This window comes from Myotis lucifugus, unplaced genomic scaffold, assembly GCF_000147115.1.
Source record: "Myotis lucifugus unplaced genomic scaffold, Myoluc2.0 scaffold_33, whole genome shotgun sequence".
In the NCBI taxonomy this organism is placed as follows: Eukaryota; Metazoa; Chordata; class Mammalia; order Chiroptera; family Vespertilionidae; genus Myotis; species Myotis lucifugus.
Window position 1 is genome coordinate 2,402,738 of NW_005871081.1, and position 17,015 is coordinate 2,419,752.

At 42.0% G+C, this 17,015-nt stretch overlaps 1 protein-coding gene across 1 annotated transcript in view; it reads left to right on the plus strand.

The window, feature by feature from the left end:
- Window positions 1–16,707, plus strand: part of IRS2 (insulin receptor substrate 2) — a 28,780-nt gene extending 12,073 nt beyond the window's left edge. The window contains 1 exon segment of the mRNA XM_023752468.1: window positions 14,246–16,707. Within this exon segment, the coding sequence (XP_023608236.1) occupies window positions 14,246–14,327 (82 nt within the window). The 3' untranslated portion in view covers window positions 14,328–16,707.
- The last annotated feature ends 308 nt before the right edge of the window (window positions 16,708–17,015 follow it).

A 17,015-nucleotide genomic window follows, 5' to 3' on the forward strand; every position in this document is an offset into this window, starting at 1 on the left:
AGGCATGGGATTGGAGACTGTCACACAGGATCAGCAAAATAGGGCAAGGCTTTCTCCTTCCATTGGGGATGAATGGCATGATGAAGCTACTCTTCAGGTTACGAAGAAAGCAAAGTTCAGAATATCCTTGTGGTAGGTTATCTGTTGATCACTTAGCAAGTCAGGCAGAAAAGGTGACAGGGTGGAGATTCTGATGTGCTCTCTAGGGAATCCTCATATTTAAGCCCAGCAGGAGCCATCTGTGAAATCTCCTTCCACTGAGGGCCTGGGAATTGAGCGCTGATTACGTTGCCCAATGCTGGTGGTGGAAAGTCACTGAAAATAGGGATTGAAGTAAGTGGCCATCTGATGCCTTTGAGTTCCCAGGTCTATTGCAGAGGCCACCCCCAAGCCCATCATGTGAGATTCACCACCAGCCACTGCCCTGCCAGGCCCACTTCACACCCAGCAGGGCCTCCTGCATCCCTTGCCTTGTTCCTGGCTTCCAGAGCCCCTGGTGGATGGATGAGTTGGAGGGAAATTGTGAAGTAGGGGGAAAAGTTTGCAAATAGGACAGAAATGAAGCAAATAATGCTGGAGGAACTCTGGACAGTAAGGCATGGATTAGAATGTGATGAGCAGCTTGGTTTTGTTTGAAGATCAGAAATGGAGGTACTAGCATTCTGGTACACTGTGGACATCACTGGGTTCTGAACTTAAAAGACAACAGAAATTCTTAGAAAGGAAGGTAATAGTGGCCAGTTTCTTATACCACCCCCTGGATGCATTTAAAAAAAGATTACTGAAGTGATCTTTGGCCATGTTGTGCTTCTGTTTTGTTCTTATATGATCATAGGGGTTTTATTTTATTGTTTTCCAACAGAAAAGTGACATAAAAATAACACTTTTCATATGCAAAGGGAACAAAACAAATCCATAAGCTATATCTATGCTCTTCCAGTTCTATATATCAAATAAATTTGGTGAAACCTCTACTTCACCAAGTAGACTTCTAAAAAATGCACAATTCAGTTGAAAATATTCAGCTGTGCTTTAGTAAAATATGTTAGTTGCAAAACTGCAAGATCTAATATTTTTCTTCTTTAGGATCATATAAATTCAGGAGTGTAAATTTATTGTATAGTCAGTTTTCTAAAACTGCATGGGTGAGTAAACAGATTTAAAACTTTTAATAATGAATGGTGTGGATACATTAAACAGCAAAGCCTGACAAACTTATACACATGAATGACTTTTTAGAAATTCTTTAAAATTTTACTTATTTTGGCAAAGTTTTGCAGTGAGCATTTTCTTCTCAAGTTTAATATTTCTGTAGCTTCCAAATGACATTTTTGTCTTTAGGGTCCTATCAAAATTATAAAGATGCCACAGAACTGACTCACCTTAATTCTGTTTTGCCTCTTATCATTATTTGCAGTTTAGCTTATCAGTAATGCTGGTTTATTAGTAGTCTCAGTTCCAAGTGAAATAACCGCAGCAGTAAAATATCCACGTTTCCCCGGCATGGAGCATTTAATTAAGTTCCTAGAATAACTCCGGGCGATAAGCATTCATCTTCACAGCTCCGGGGTCCCTGCAGTTCAGTTGGAACGTTCCGAAGTCAGGGGGTGTGCAGCCATTTCCTAAAGCTGGGAGACGGTTGATGTTGAAGCCAGTCGGTTTATTGAGAATTCATTGTGTACCAACACGGGAGTAGATGTTCTGGGAGATACAGGCAAGTCTGAAACAAGCCTCTGTCCCCTCGGCGCCTTTACAGTCCACTTGGACAGCGCCCCACTCCAGCTGCTTTCTGGGCAGCCACTGTGAGCCCTACGTTAGGTGTCCACTCTTCGGGCATTCTTGGCCGAAGACAAAGAATGGGACGTCCCTGCTGGAGCTGTGGGTGTCCTTGCTCGAAAGTTCTGAAGGAACCAGACGTTGAGCCCCCTCCCTACACAGACTTGGGGTGCATTCGAGGAGGCTGCATTTCTGGATCAGTTTTCTTCTCTGAGAAACTATAGGTTTGATTTTGCTGGGGTCCTAGCTCCTAGGTGTCAGCCTGCTCTAAGCTCTTGGCAGTCTTGCCTCCTCATGATTCCAGTGTTTCTCTTTGTGCCCAGTCTTTGTTGGCAGTGGTGGTATTCCAGAAACTTCCCAGGGCTGGTTTATTGGTCTCCCTTTCCTGTGCCTGCTGATTCTTCTCTGGCTCGCCTTTAAGTATTGCTTTAAAAAGACACTCCCTCTTTAATGTGTGATAGGAATTCTTCCTGTGAATTCCCTAGACATTCACAGCTGCACCCACGAGAGAGCTCACATTGAAAATGGGGTTCATGCCCTAGCTGGCTTGGCTTTGTGGATACAGTGTCGGCCTGCGGACTGAAGGGTCCCGGGTTCGATTACAGTCAAGGGCACGTGCCCAGGCTGCGTGCTCAATCTCCAGTGGGGGGCGTGCGGGAGGCAGCCCGTGAATGATTCTCTTTCATCATTGATGTTTCTATCTCTCCCCTCTCCCTGACTCTCAATAAAAATATATTTTTAAAAAAAGAAAAGAAAATGGGGTTCATACTGCTGGTTGCACACAACTGGGCCTTTCCACAGAAAGTAAACATTTTTAGTTATTGTTTTTCTCAGAAAGAATCCACACACATGTAATATAGTCTTAGTTCTTTGTATATTTTATGTTTCAGAATTGCTTAATTTTTAATCATCCTAATAACTTCCCAATAGGATTGCGTTTTCTTACGAAGCACCTGGCACCTGGGTGGCTCTGACGCCTTTTGTAAAAGTGTGTATCCCGTCGTTTTTGCAGACATCCATGATCTATCCAGGAGAGCCCCCTTCTCCTCCTGTGCGGAGGAGGCCTCCTGGCCAGCAGCAGCCCCCTCCACTCATAGTGCCTCCTGCTCTGAAAGCCTGCTGCTGCTGGACCCCCTGCCTTCCACCACAGTGGCCACTATAGTCGGAGTAGGGCAGTCCCATTTGGTTGGGCAGCTCTGTGTTACCAACCCATCAGGCTGATGGAGTCAGCTCCAGGTGAGTTTCCTGTCATTCTTACCTTTTCCCACCTTTTATCTGTTCTTTCCAGAAAAAACAAACAAACAAAAAAACGACAGGAACTTCACTTAAGGGCTGCTGGGGAGGGTAGAAGGCTGGGCTTTGGGGCAGGAGGGACAGAGGCAGAAAGGGTTAGATCTCCCTTCACCTTTCAAATTTAACCAAACTATTACTCTTTCATATTTTTTTCATTACAAAGAGGCCAGTTGTTACATGCTAAATACTTTTTTAAATATTTCACTCCTTTGAAATATATTTAAAGTACAGGGTACAAGAAAGGGGTTTGGTTTCTTTCTAAACTATAAAGAAAAAAGAAAAGCAGAAGGTACTGAGTCTTCAAGTCTACCTTTGAAACCTAGGAAATAAACAATTTTGAAATGTGTTCAGAATATGAAGTATTATAGGTGGTGATAAATGGTCTAAATACAGTGGTTGGCAAACTGCGGCTCTCGAGCCACATGCGGCTCTTTGGCCCCTTGAGTGTGGCTCTTCCACAAAATACCGACTTCTGTGCATGGGCCACGAAGTTTCAATCGCACTGTACGCGCGCACCTGCACGTGGTATTTTGTGGAAGAGCCCCACTCAAAGGGCCAAAGAGCCCCATGTGGCTCGCGAGCCGCAGTTTGCCTACCATGGGTCTAGAAAATAAAGTGGGAGAAGGAGAGAAGAAGGTGACAACTTCAAGGTGGTGAAAAAGCAAGTCTTGTAGGTATTTAGAGGGAGAATCCATATAGGCAAAGGGAATGAGTAGCCATGCAAAGGCCCTGGGGCTGAAGATTGCAAGTATGTTCCAGGGTAAAAGTCAACCTGTGTGGCTGACATAGAGGGAGCTGGGTGAGAGTCAGTGACGTGAAAGAGGTAACAACGGGTCATGGAGAGTCTGGTCAGCCGTCGATCGTAAGGATGTTCGTTCATATTTAACTGTGAAAGGGAGCTATTGTCTCTTTGGAACAGAATGTAGTATTTTGAAACTTTTCTAGTGAAGTCACCTCCTTTTGTCATCGTGTCTTCTTCCTTAGTGAGGTTATGTCTAGTCTTCCATTTCTTTCTCAAAAGTAGTACATAAGATGTGAAGAACCCTAAAAGTTTTCTAGTGTATTAAAGGTGTAATTGAAGTGGGGAAGGCAGCCAGAAATTTGCACAAGATAAACTACGAAATCAAAGTGCCAGTGTTTAGTCATAGAATTGCATACTTGATTACACAAACATACTTGTAAAGCACCTTATAATTTATAAAACATTTTCAAATGGTATTTAATCCTCAGAACCTCCTTGGAGGGCAGGTCTTGTTATTACTCTTATTTTTTTAAGGAAAAACCCCAGGGTGGAAAGTTCCTCCCGCCGGCATGCCACGGCCATGCTGGAGAGCCTTTCCTGGCCTAGAGGGAGGCACTGTTCGGGGAGGCCTGCTGCTATCTGGTTCTCTGTCTTCTAGGCAACATGGTGCCTTTGTCTGTAAAAAAAATCCTGGGGCCTGGCCGGCATGGCTCAGTGATTGAGCGTCGACCTATGAAACCAGGAGGTCACTGTTCAATTCCCGGTCAGGGCACATGCCCGGGTTGTGGGCTCGATCCCCCGTGTGGGGCGTGCAGGAGGCAGTGGATCAGTGATTTTTCCTCTCATCATTGGTGTTTCTATCTCTCTCTCCCTCTCTCCCTCCCTCTCTGAAATCAATAAAAATTTATTTTAAAAAAATCCTGGGGTACACCTTGGACAGATAGATCTCTTGGAGCTACGTCAGTGCCCTGTGCAGCCTCACTTCTAGCTCTCCCTGACCCAGGGTCTCCCGAATATTCTGCTTTCCTGTGAGGGGTGCTAAATTCAGGCTATCGAACAAACTGACTTAATTCTTCAGCTGATTTGGAAACTGAAATCAGTGTAGGTATTTCATAGAATTTCCACCTTAAGAAAGCACTGTGGAATGAGTTTGGAGCGGAGGGTGTGAAGCTTGAGAAGCGCTGGTGAGCTGCGTGTGAAAGACACGCCCCCCTCTCCCCCCCTTAGCCTGTATGTGAGGAGCATGCACACTGAATTGGTGGACTTGGGTCAGCTCCGTCTCTTATCTGCACCAGAGGAATTTAAATGTCCATCTCTATTTTGGTGCATCTTTGTATAGAAGCCAGAGAAAACAGAAAGGCAATGCCCTATGGCCCCAACTAATCAGAGCCCAGCTAGTTGATAACCCATCGTGCAGGCTGGGCACAGGCGACACGAAGAGGAATTTGTGCATTCTCCCTGGGTGCAGCTGCCTACCCAGGGACACATGGAGCCCCTCTTTGGGCGTTTTGTCCCATCCACGGGGCGTGAAGAAAGCAGCTAGGCAAGGCGCCCTGTGCAGCGTTTGAGAACTGTTAGCTTTACATGACCTAGAGTTACCCCCAGAAAAACAATTCTACTTCTGTTCTGCTTCTCTCCCATTAAAACAAGTTTATTCATTTTATTCCGGGAGCTATTTGCCATTGTTTTTGTGTATCCATCAGTTGTTTGTGTGCTGCTGAATTTGCAAGTGTTCGTGATGTCATTCATGGATATAATTTTGAATGAAGAAAAAGCTGTGATGGCCAATGTACTCAGATACCACGGCTGTGGCTCCACAAATTAGCCCAAAGAGCAGGGTGGGAGGAGCAGGCTTTCCTTGGCAGCAAAGGGCTGCCCGGGCTTAAGAAGTCTTTGTAGTTCAAAACAAAACATGTGGTTACATGTGTACATCATTTAAAGGTGCATGAAGAAAGCAAAAGGATCAACCACAAGATGCAAGTCATGCCAGTAGCATGTGCTTCGCCGCATATGAAAATATACATATATATATGTTATTTATAATATATGTTATTTATAATACCATTTGTGTTATTTATAAATTGTATACGTAGAATTTCATTTGGTAGTTTCACGATGACCCAGTGAAAAATTCAGGGCAGGAGGATAATGTCCCTATTAACAGGCTGGTGTGGTGGGTCCTGAGCCCCAGGACCCTAAGTCTGGTGGGGCCAGTGGCTTTCCACACCCACGTCTGCTTGAGCCATGGGACTGGCATGTGGTTTTAAGGTGTGGGAACAGCTTGCCCTGAGTCATTCCTAAGTTCCCAGGAATGCTTTTGTGGTGACTGATGATGGAATGAGTACTCTGACCTGTGCCGGGTAAAGAGACTATGCACTTCAATTCCTGAGTAGGGTTTGACCTTCAGCCTTGACCTTACTGGTAGATCTGAAAGAGTGCCCATTTTCACAAGGGCTGTTAAATTAGATACAGTTTTCCTCCCAAGAGGCAAAGCTGACATCCTGTGTTATGCAGATGTTACACACCATAGTCTGGGAGGAATTTACCTGCAGTTTAGAAGCAGACGCTGCTGAGGCCACTACATTTGTGCCCAGTGGGAGCTCAGTATCTAGAGCAGTGGTTCTCAACCTTCCTAATGCCGCGACCCTTTAATACAGTTCCTCATGTTGTGGTGACCTCCAACCATAAAATTATTTTTGTTGCTACTTCATAACTGTAATTTTGCTACTATAAATATCTGATATGCAGGATGTATTTAGGCGACCCCTGTGAAAGGGTTCTTCGGCCCCCAAAGGGGTCTCGACCCACAGGTTGAGAACCGCTGATCTAGAGGGAGGATTGGCCCTCTCAGTGGCCTAGTGGGGTGGGGAAAAGGGGAGGCAGTGGATCACAGTTTTTCCCTTTTTTATTTAATCTTTTTTTCCCCCTGTAGTGAAAGACAAGCACTTCAATATACCTATTTTTAATACATTTTCAAATTACTGCATTTTTGTTAAATATGAAAAACATTATATTTTAGAATCCCAAGGATATACCTATTTAGGTGTCTCATAAGTTTGCCACATTTAGTGATATTATAGAAGGTATTTGAGCTGCATTGGGCATAATTTCAGGCTTCAGAAAATGCTTATTTCAATTTAAATGGTAAAAACAAAAAAAGTTAATCATGAAATTAAAAAAAGCAAAAAACGTAGTAGCCACTCTTAAATATTTAAACATTTGAAAGAAAGGTTCATTTGTAACAACAAGCTAATGGGGATGGATATAGTTTGAATATATTGTTATTCTATATTACCTAATTTTATAGGAAAAGCATTTAGGTTTGAGAACTTCAGATATAAGCAATATAAACATTTTTATAGTGTAAATAAAATACACATTTTTTACATCAGTATCAAATCATAACTATAATGTGTTAAATTTGAGGAAAGAATTACACCGTACATAGGCTATTTGCAACTTTTAGGCAAGTTATCATTTAGTCCAGATATTCTTATCGTTTTGTAGGGCAGAAACATAATGTTTATATTCACATTTTCCAGTGACCTAAGGAAGAGAAAAGATTTGGCCCTTTTGCATTGCAGATCTGATGTGTATAACTTTACCTCTGTTAAAGTTGAGAGAGTGGTAGTGTGGGATATATTTAGTAATAATCAGAGTTATTCAGTATTTTTGTGCTATGCATGAGAAACCACATAGAAGAACCATAGGTAAGGAAAATTAATTCCAAAAGGGTGCCAGCTTCATAAATGGTTTCATAACTTGCTTCCTTATTTTCAGCAGGGTCTGTAATCGGATAGCATGGTTTTTAGTAGATAGTATTGCATTTCTAAAGTATGTAAGCTTGCAGATAATTTTCAAAGGGGGTATCAGTTAGTTCCCAGGTGTAATATACAGATGGAAATATACAGTATTATTTTGACAAATTAGTCCTTCTTTCCCCTCATTGTCTTCCTTATGTCGTGTGGCATGCAGTCTCTGTAACAAATACTCAACTCTGCTATTAAAGTGTGAAAGCAGTCATAATGCAGATGAATGAGTGTGGCTGTGTTCCAATAAAACTTTATTTGCAGAAACAGGCAACAGGCCAGATTTGGCCATACTTCGCTGACCTCTGTCTTAGAATGCCACTCTCATTCTTTTAAGGTCTTTTCTCTTGGGCCTCAGACTGTTCTAAAGTTTTGTTCTCCTTTAAAAAAAATGTTTAGCCTTTCTGCCTATGAGAAATGGCATAAACCACATGGGTTTTTGTTTCAATTTAATTCAACAAAGCTTTGTAAGGACCAAACAAGTACTGTGCCAGATGCTGGGGACAGGCATGGTCCAACTCTTCGCCTAGCAGGGGAGACAGATGCACAGAGCAGAGATTCATTGTCTGTGCAGTGTTTTGTATCGCTGGGAAGAGTTGTGTAAAGAGCTCATGGTACTGTGTAAATGTCTAAACTCTGGGTCCCCAAGTGAAAATTCCAGGCCTCCTCCTCAGCCTCACTCCCTTTTCATCATTTTCAGAAATTGGCATTGATGGCCCCAAGCGGAGTAGTGAGGAAAGTTCTGGGAGAAGTTAAGGACTCTCCTCCCTGCTGACCAGCTGTGAGGTTTTGGGCAAATCACTGATGCTCCCTCACCTGGATTTTACCTAGAAAGGTCTAACATTTTATAATTGAACAGAAGGGTCCACTGGCAATTAGAGGCATTGTTGCCTCTTGGGCGTTTGTGCTGAAAAATAACAATATTTCTCCTATGACGTTGGACACTGCTGCCGCAGGTGTGGTGGGAAAACCTTGCCATAGAAGAGTAGCTTATAGGATGCACACATCAGTCCTTTTAATAAGAAGTACAGAAAAGAAACGAATACTTAGGTATTCTGATATAAAGTTGGCTGAAGCTATGCAATATAAAATTAATACAGTGGCTGTGGGTGAACGCTTGACTATGTGGAGGACATTGGAAGTGTGTAGCTAACAGTCCGGGAGGCCTGGTTACTCTAGTCATTGGGGATTAAGACAAAGTCTTATGTGAAGGATTAAACAGGAGCTAAAAAAGGAGAGATACCTTTTATTAACCCAAGCCTTATATGAAAACTAGATTTTCTCATTGTCTCATCCTGTTTCATATTGTGTCATTAACATCAAGTTACAACTTGATGCTAGGAAATTTCTTTAATAACAAGCATTCAGAATGAAATGGTTTTGTCAGTGGAAGTGATGAGCTCATGTAACGTTTTAACTCTTTCACAAGTAGGGCTGATAAAGTAATTTACTACCCCAATTTATCCAGGGAAACTTGTTCTTCCATATTTTCCTTTTAAGTGATTTTTTTTCCAATTTAAAAGAAAAGTTCTAGTAACCGTTTTTCTTAGAATCTCTGGCTTGTTCGTTATCACACCCAACCTTAACTTTTTTTTTTTTTTTTGCTTGTATATTCTAAGAGTGTTTTGCTTTCAGTAAAGTATGGAGATACTGAACTATCAGGTTTATTTTTCTAGGAATTTCTCATTCCTAGAAAAAGTTTATTTTTCCCTCCATAATTCTATGTTTTACACAAAAGGTCTGAATGGGCCTGAAGGACAGGTGTGGGCTCACCAGAGGGTTCATTTCTTAATCATAGTTGCTACCAAAATATAAATTTTTATTTTAAGTATATTTTTTCATTTTGTCATGCAAATCATGTCTGTAGAACTCTTAATTCGGATATGCCTGAAAATGTTACCTACTAAATGGATTTGTACACTATCTCTGCACTTAGCTTCATATGGGCCTACATGGAGCCTTACATGGGACTATATGTGGAGCCCTACATGGAGCTGTATATGGAACTCTACACGGAGTTGTATATGGAGCCCTACATAGAACTGTGTATGGAGCCCTCCATGGAGCTCTATATGGAGCCCTACATGGAGCTGTATATGGAACTCTACACGGAGTTGTATATGGAGCCCTACATAGAACTGTGTATGGAGCCCTCCATGGAGCTCTATATGGAGCCCTCCATGGAATTGTATATGGAGCCCTCCATGGAGCTGTGTATGGAGCCCTCCATGGAGCTGTGTATGGAGCCCTCCATGGAGCTGTGATGTTTCACTGAATGTTCCACTAATGTGACTGGAATCATGGAGCCCAGCAGACAGGTGGCGTGGAATGTTAGTACTTTAACATTTGTCCCACCTAGGGAAAGGGAGCTTTCCCACTTGTTTTAATGGCAAAGTTTTTCAGTTGTCTGTCTGTCTGTCTATCTATTTATCTATCTATCTATCTGTCTATCTATCTATCTATCTATCTATCTATCTATCTATCTATCTATCTATCTTGTAAAATAGAGCAGATTGAAGGTTTGGTCTTTACCGGACCCCACCTTTACTCTTGTCATTTGCATTCTGATTGCTCTTCAATATTTTAGAAATGGGGTGGAATTATCAGTAGTCTCCAGGGAATTAACTGGAACCTGGGACTGTACTCATATGAACATCATTTGTCATATGTGACAGAGCAGAAAAACAAAATATGGGGACTAGCTAGCCTGCATGACCTGTCATATGGAACAACTTTAATCTTTTTGCTGAAAGTTGTGTTTTAAATCAAGTAACTCTAGATCAATGCTCCTGTGAATGGGATTCTGGACAGAGCAATGTCTAAGCTGCAGAATAGTACAGTGTGTAATTATATGACAGATTCAATGAGTATCAATAAGTTTATTTTTAGCTGCATTGCCTCTAGGAGCAGAATCGGTGCAGGTTGTTCTGTAATTGCATTCATGACCAACACATGCTTCTTGCTATATTCTCTTTTGTTTTGCTGCTGCACCTAATGTGTTCAAAGAATGCCTCCCCTCTTAATGAATATTCAGTGTGCAGTGATCCTAAAATTAATCATTTGTTCTTTGCTTCTACTAGAATTAATATAGATAATCAAATAAATAAAATTTTGCTGAATCTCATCATTAGGAAGCCCTCCATGGAAGTTGAATTTATCAGGACAGTAGTAGTGTTAGGAGACATTTTATTTCCTTGTCTGGAAGAACCAGATTAATTTGCAAGGGGAGGGATAACTGAACTTACTTAAAATAAAAAGACCGAAAGTGTGCTCACATTCCTAGGTTCCAGCTCCTGCCTCTCTCCCCTTCTTCCTGTGGGTGGGGGAGTGACCCTCAAGAAGGGTTTCCACGTGGCCTCCAGACCTGGTTTGATGCTAATGCTTTTAGCCCTGGCATCTTTCCTGAGGAGTTCCCATGCCACCTTTTCCTTTGGCTGATTCCCCCCTGTGGTCCTAGGTCAGAGCCCTTGCTGGCACGTGCACCAGAGATTTACATCCCACCCATATTGGAAAAGGGTGTTTTAGATCTCAGTTGAGGCACTTACCTTCTATCTCCGGCTTTCTTTCCATAACATTAACAAGTTGTAGTTAGGTTTCTAAAACAGACCCCGTTTTCCTCTGTGCATTCTTCATATTTACCTTCCATAGATTTTGTCAGAATCCTTTTGCTCAGCAAGTAATAGTCATCTCACTCCGATTTGGAGGTATCCACAGCCTTTTCTTCTTTTATATCTCAGCAAGGATTGCCTTTGATGGCTAGCTCTATTTGTGTTTGCTGTGGGTACTTCCTGTGGGGGAGGATGTCCAGGGAGTTGGTGGTAAGCCACAGATGTTTCAGTGGAGGCTGCTGGGTGGCACGGACTGAGGTTCCATGAGCCACGAGGAGACCCGCCAGTCTCAGTTCTCTCCCTTTGCAGTGATAGGAAGCGTCCAGGGAAAGCAGTTGTTCTGTATCCTAAGAGGAGACAGGTTGCATCCATGTTGTCTTTGCTCTATTGCACATCTCTATATTCAAAAATGCCTTTGAAGCACTGCACACCTCATGTCCAAGCAACTGCCTCTGAGCTGGTGGCCGTCCTCCTTCTGGCCCCCCTGGCCTGAGCCTACTCGCTCCTGTCTCAGGTGCCATGAACAGATTCCTCCTCCTGCGACAGTACGCGCACGCGTGTGCCTGCACCTCAGTCATCAGTGGCTCTCCCTGCCCCTTCCTTTCCTTAGAGGCCTAGTGCAGCTCGCCCTCCTGGGGAATTGGGTTCCTTACTGTCCCAACATGAAATTGCATCACTGGGTTGCTGACAGCCCTCGCTTCTGCTGTGCTTTTGGAATAGCTTTCTCCTTTGCTGGTAACCGCAGCCTGGCAATCCTCTACAGTCTAGGCATTTCTAGAGTGCTGCACATGTTTCAAAGGCCTGCTTTCACTCCCTCCCAAGAGAAGGGCTGCCGTGGGACTCCCGTTCTGATAGGAACTCTCTCACATGCATATCCCATGTGCCTTAGAGAGGCCCTGCGCCAAACTAGGATTTTTTTGTAAAGGTTATTTTATGAATAAAAGCATGAATGAATGATTTCCTTGCCATTATCAACTCTTTTCTTTCATAATGGTAATGCAGAGAAATTAAGGTCATGATAATTGTATCGTACTTCAGAAAATAAAAGTATGTGTTCAAATTGATGAGAGCTCACGGACATCTAGTGATAGGACTTGTTTCATAGCAACAAAGCATCCTTGAAAACGGAGTGACAGTGGCCATGGCCCTCTGACTTTGTAGATGAGAATGGAAAGTAAATTTCTAGCAATCATGAACCCCCCATTTATATGATTATGTGTTTTAAATTGGGGAAAATAAAGAACTTGTTTAGCTGTTTTCGAGAAATGGGTATGGAGTTAACAGGAGACAGTTTAGCCACATTTAGCTAATCATTAGTGTAAAAATAAACTGTGAATAGAAATCTTTCGTTAAGTGGATCTGTGGGGTCTGGATTGACTACTCTGGGGTGGTCGGTGGATTCGTCTCACAATCAGCTTGAGTGACAAAATGCAGTCATTTTAGAGTGAGAGGCAAATTCAGGTACATTTTAGCAAGTGCCTGCTTTTAAGGTGTGCGAACCTTAAAATGTTCATATTCTCGGTGCAGCCTCTCTTAGACCCGGAAGTCACAATAATAATGAGTGAAATAGCTGGAGGACACATCTTTCCTTCGAAGGACAGTTTGGGTCCTATTTTCCGTTAGGTTTCGTTCATAGAACAGTTTGCCTATTATATTTTTTGAAGGACTTAAGTGACGCTTTTTAAAAATAATAAGACACACTTAGCACTGCCTCCTTGCAGGGACATTTTAAAAACAGTCATGAAAAGAACCAGTATTTCCTTCGCAGGTTGACAGCACCCAGTCTGCGCAGGCTTTTGTTTTTCTGGCCCCACGATGCAGTCGGTGCTGTCAGTTTGTACCAGGGAACTGCCTGCCTGGCGTGCAGAGCCCGGGAGGTTTCACACACTCACTCCCCGTTGTGGGACACACTGGAAATTCCTCTCTTGCTGGGATCGGTCCTCTGAACTCAAGGTGAACAGCGGAGAAGTAAACCAGAGAGGGTGGTGGGTGTCGGTGGTGGGTGTCTAGGGTCAGAATTCTAAATGATCAGAAGTGCAGGTAATGGAAATACAACTGCAAGGAAGAACAAGACCTGCTTAGCAGTGCTCACAAGTAATCTAGTAGCTGGAGTTATGGAGAGCGGGGAGATGAACAACTTGGATGAACAACTTGGCATGTTTGTTGAAGAGCCTAGAAGCTTTTTTGAAAAGGTACTATGATATGAAATGTCAGAGTCTGTCCCTTAAAGAAGGAACAAGTCCGGTAAGAATATGCTGTAAATGTTGGAAACTGGAAAAAGGTTAAAGTCTTTAGTCTGGAAGGGCAGTAGCAACGATGGCTGGTTGGGGTCCAATGGCATGCCCCCTCCACGCTCAGCAAGGAAGTAAATTAACCTGGAACATGGAAACTTAGGTAGATGAAGAGTATGTAACAAGTGCATCATTGCAGGAGCTTTTGAAATCTTGGGTTGTTTTAGGAATAGGGTAGATGATCCAAATTCCTGAGAGCAGGACTCATTACTTCTCCCTCTTTCTTACTATGATACACATTTTGGGCAGTCGGTGTAGTTTGCAATGTACTTTAACGTGTGCCGTGTTTTCTTGTCTTCTCAGCAGCCCTGTCAGGAGGGCAGTGGGTTTTCCCCCTCAAAGAATCGAGAGGGGCAGTTAGAGGGGCCCTTGCCAGGTCACACAGCCCCTCTCTTTAAAGGGTAGAGTTATGCCTCTATGTCTCATTCAATGGAATGACTCACAACAGCACGTGTGAATAGTTTTCTTCAATTGAAAATGTGAGCTTCACTCTGGACCTCACAACTCACTCTAAACCTAGTAGTTCTGCCTCCAGGGAAACCGAATAGGACTGTAGCCATCAAACTTGTTTCTGGAAGAGGGAATTGAATAAATGTTTGCTTCCCAAAGTGCATCATTTTATGAAAGTCACAGATTAGAAAGGCAGGTTAAGAAGGGTTTTTCTCTCACTCAGGATCATCATGTTCTCCTGACAATCACTACTGACTGACTTCTTGTCTTTTTCAGAGTGAAGACCTGCCTGGCTTCATTACCACAACATCACACATCAGAGAATCACATGGAAAAGAAGAGGCTCAGCATTTTATAAACATTTGAAGCTGCTTACAGTTGTTCCTTTGGATCTGAGCAATTACTTTGTTTTAAACATCTGCGGCTGTACTAGACATGAAACCAACAAGGCAAGAACGCCGCCTCCCTCACTGGTTCCCATAGGGGGCATTCATCCTTGTGCTGTTTGTGTTGTGTTTTGTTTTGTTGTTTTAACACAATTTGCCGAAGAAGTAATTCTCAAGATGATGGGATGTTTTCATTGGCCTTTTAAATTGTGGCCAGTGTCTTAATTTCTTCTTACGTTCATTTTGGCAAAGCCAGTTTGTCCCTCGGCATGCTAGGAGATTCTACCGATACCCATTAAAGTGGTAAAATCTGGTATTTACTGGCATACACTCAAAACTACCACAGTCCTACCTCAGTTCCAGGTGAAGCCGGATTTGCGGGGTTGGGGGCCGGCAGGACCTCCGTGTATCTCTGCTGAATGTGGCGCCAGTGTGGTCATCAGCCTTATTCAACTGGTCCCAGTACACAGCTGCTTGTTGGACTCCAATCCAGGTTCCTGCGTGTTTACTCACAGACAGAGCCCACTGTGGGGCTGACGTTTCTCTATGGGAATGAAATTTGTGATTGGACGTTGAAGATGGATTAATAAATAATAATTATATGTAACTAAAGCAGCCTACTTTTGGAAATCATCAACTGTATTGGGTATTGGGGGTGGGAGGGGAGGTGTTGGGGCAGGGGCTGAATATCTCTTTTTAACAGAGTTGTTTAATCTTCTCTATGTAGATGTTTATGTGGGTACTTCAAATTGCGAAAGCCTTTGATCCTATTTACAAGCTCAAATGTCTCTGCTGTCCTTAATCTTGAGCTTGCATTTCTTTAACCAAAAACTCACCTAGGCATGCCAGCAATTCAAGGGTGGTCACTGGTTTAGCAGAGTTTTTAAAAATGTATTTATTATCTTAACTATAATGCTATGGTGTGGGCCAACAAGGCTTCCCTGAACAACAGTACAACAAAACACGGGAGGGGGGTGGAGGAAAGAAACTGATAAAAGAGGCATTTCGGGCCCTGCGTTGTTAATGGAAAAAGAAAAAAGAAGGAAAACAATCTCACAGTACATGTCACGTGTTGGCAAACTCCTGACCAGACTACGCTTACATTTTCAGTGTTCTGAAAATACCAGTGTTGTGTCGATTCTCACAGGTGTCACCTAAAACTGCTGCCCTTGACCAGCAGAAAGTCATGTCATCTCGCTGCTCCCTTGACACGTGATGGAGGGCTCCAGACCTTTTTCTCCCATGGGTGCATCCCCAGTGCCTATCTTCTCTGATAGTCCTGAAGAGGTTACACTAGTTCATTGGAGGTGTGAACTTGTTATTTTCTTTCTTTTTTTTTTTGGAGAAAAAATTATATATAAATATATAGATATATATCGCTATAGAATAATGCATTACTAAAAATGAGGCTTTTTTTAGAGGAAGACCAAAAAATTCAATGTCTTAAGAATATATTTAATGGCAATGCAAACGTCTTCCTGCTTCCATGCTGAACTCTTAGAACAGAGGATTGTATTGCAAGACAAAGTTGAATGTAAAGTGATCCCCCTGGACGTTTTTTAAAAGTTTTACTTTTCTAAAATTACACATCACAGCAGTGCATAGAGCGTACGACGTTAGTTTGAAGGTCAATTTCAGTGTATAATAGACATACTTTATAAAAATGTATAAAATGTCCTAAAGTGTTGATTTAGTCTTGGGACTAGGACTCGGGCGGTATTTGCTATGTGACTCCCCCAGGTACGTAGGACTGAATATGGGCCCTGCTGAATACAGTGTATGACGGCATTTAAGTAGCTCTCTATACTTAGAGTAGTCATGCCTCTATACCAATGGTTCATGTTCATACTGCAACTTCAAACTAGCAAATGAAAAGTCGGTAATATGCTAAATGTTCCTCTATCCTGTACATTTCAAAAAAGGCATATGCAATATTTACAGTTTTAATTTAGTTTACAGAATGGAACCAAAATGTATAAATGTTATGTTTGCTAAAACTTCACAATGTATATTGGGGTCTTTGTACATTTTGCCTGACTTACCTTAAATTTAAAATATTTTTTGCTATATAAACTTTAACAGTTATTAAACAGTGTTTTCTTTTTTGGGTACGTATTGTTTCTGAATATCAAGATGTTAAATATATTTCTTGCTATTGTGATATGACAAAAGACTTAACTAATCTTGCTCTGTCTTCCACTGTACACGCTGTATATAAGGGTCAATGTGATGCTGCTGGAGACAAGAATAAATGGAACTAGAATAGTGCATTGTATTTAGTCTGTATTGATCATGGATGCTCTCCTTAATAGCCATATGCAATAAAATAAAATACATTATTTATGAAATGAATAAAGCCTTGAGGATATTTTTTTCAAGGTGGATTCTGGATTTAACATGAAGCCACTCCTGGTGTTTTGGAGTAAACAAGTAAACACTTGGCTCCTACAAAAACATTTGATGCCTCTCAATGTTAATACGTTCTGGGAACCAGAAAATGCCCAAATCACAAAATTTTTTAAAAGAAAATGTGTTAAGTAAACAAAAAAAAGACTTTTACTTTACAAAACAGAATCCTTGCAAGATGCTGGATGCCGCTCTAAATGCTATATAAATATTATATTCTTTTTTTTAAATATATTTTATTGATTTTTTACAGA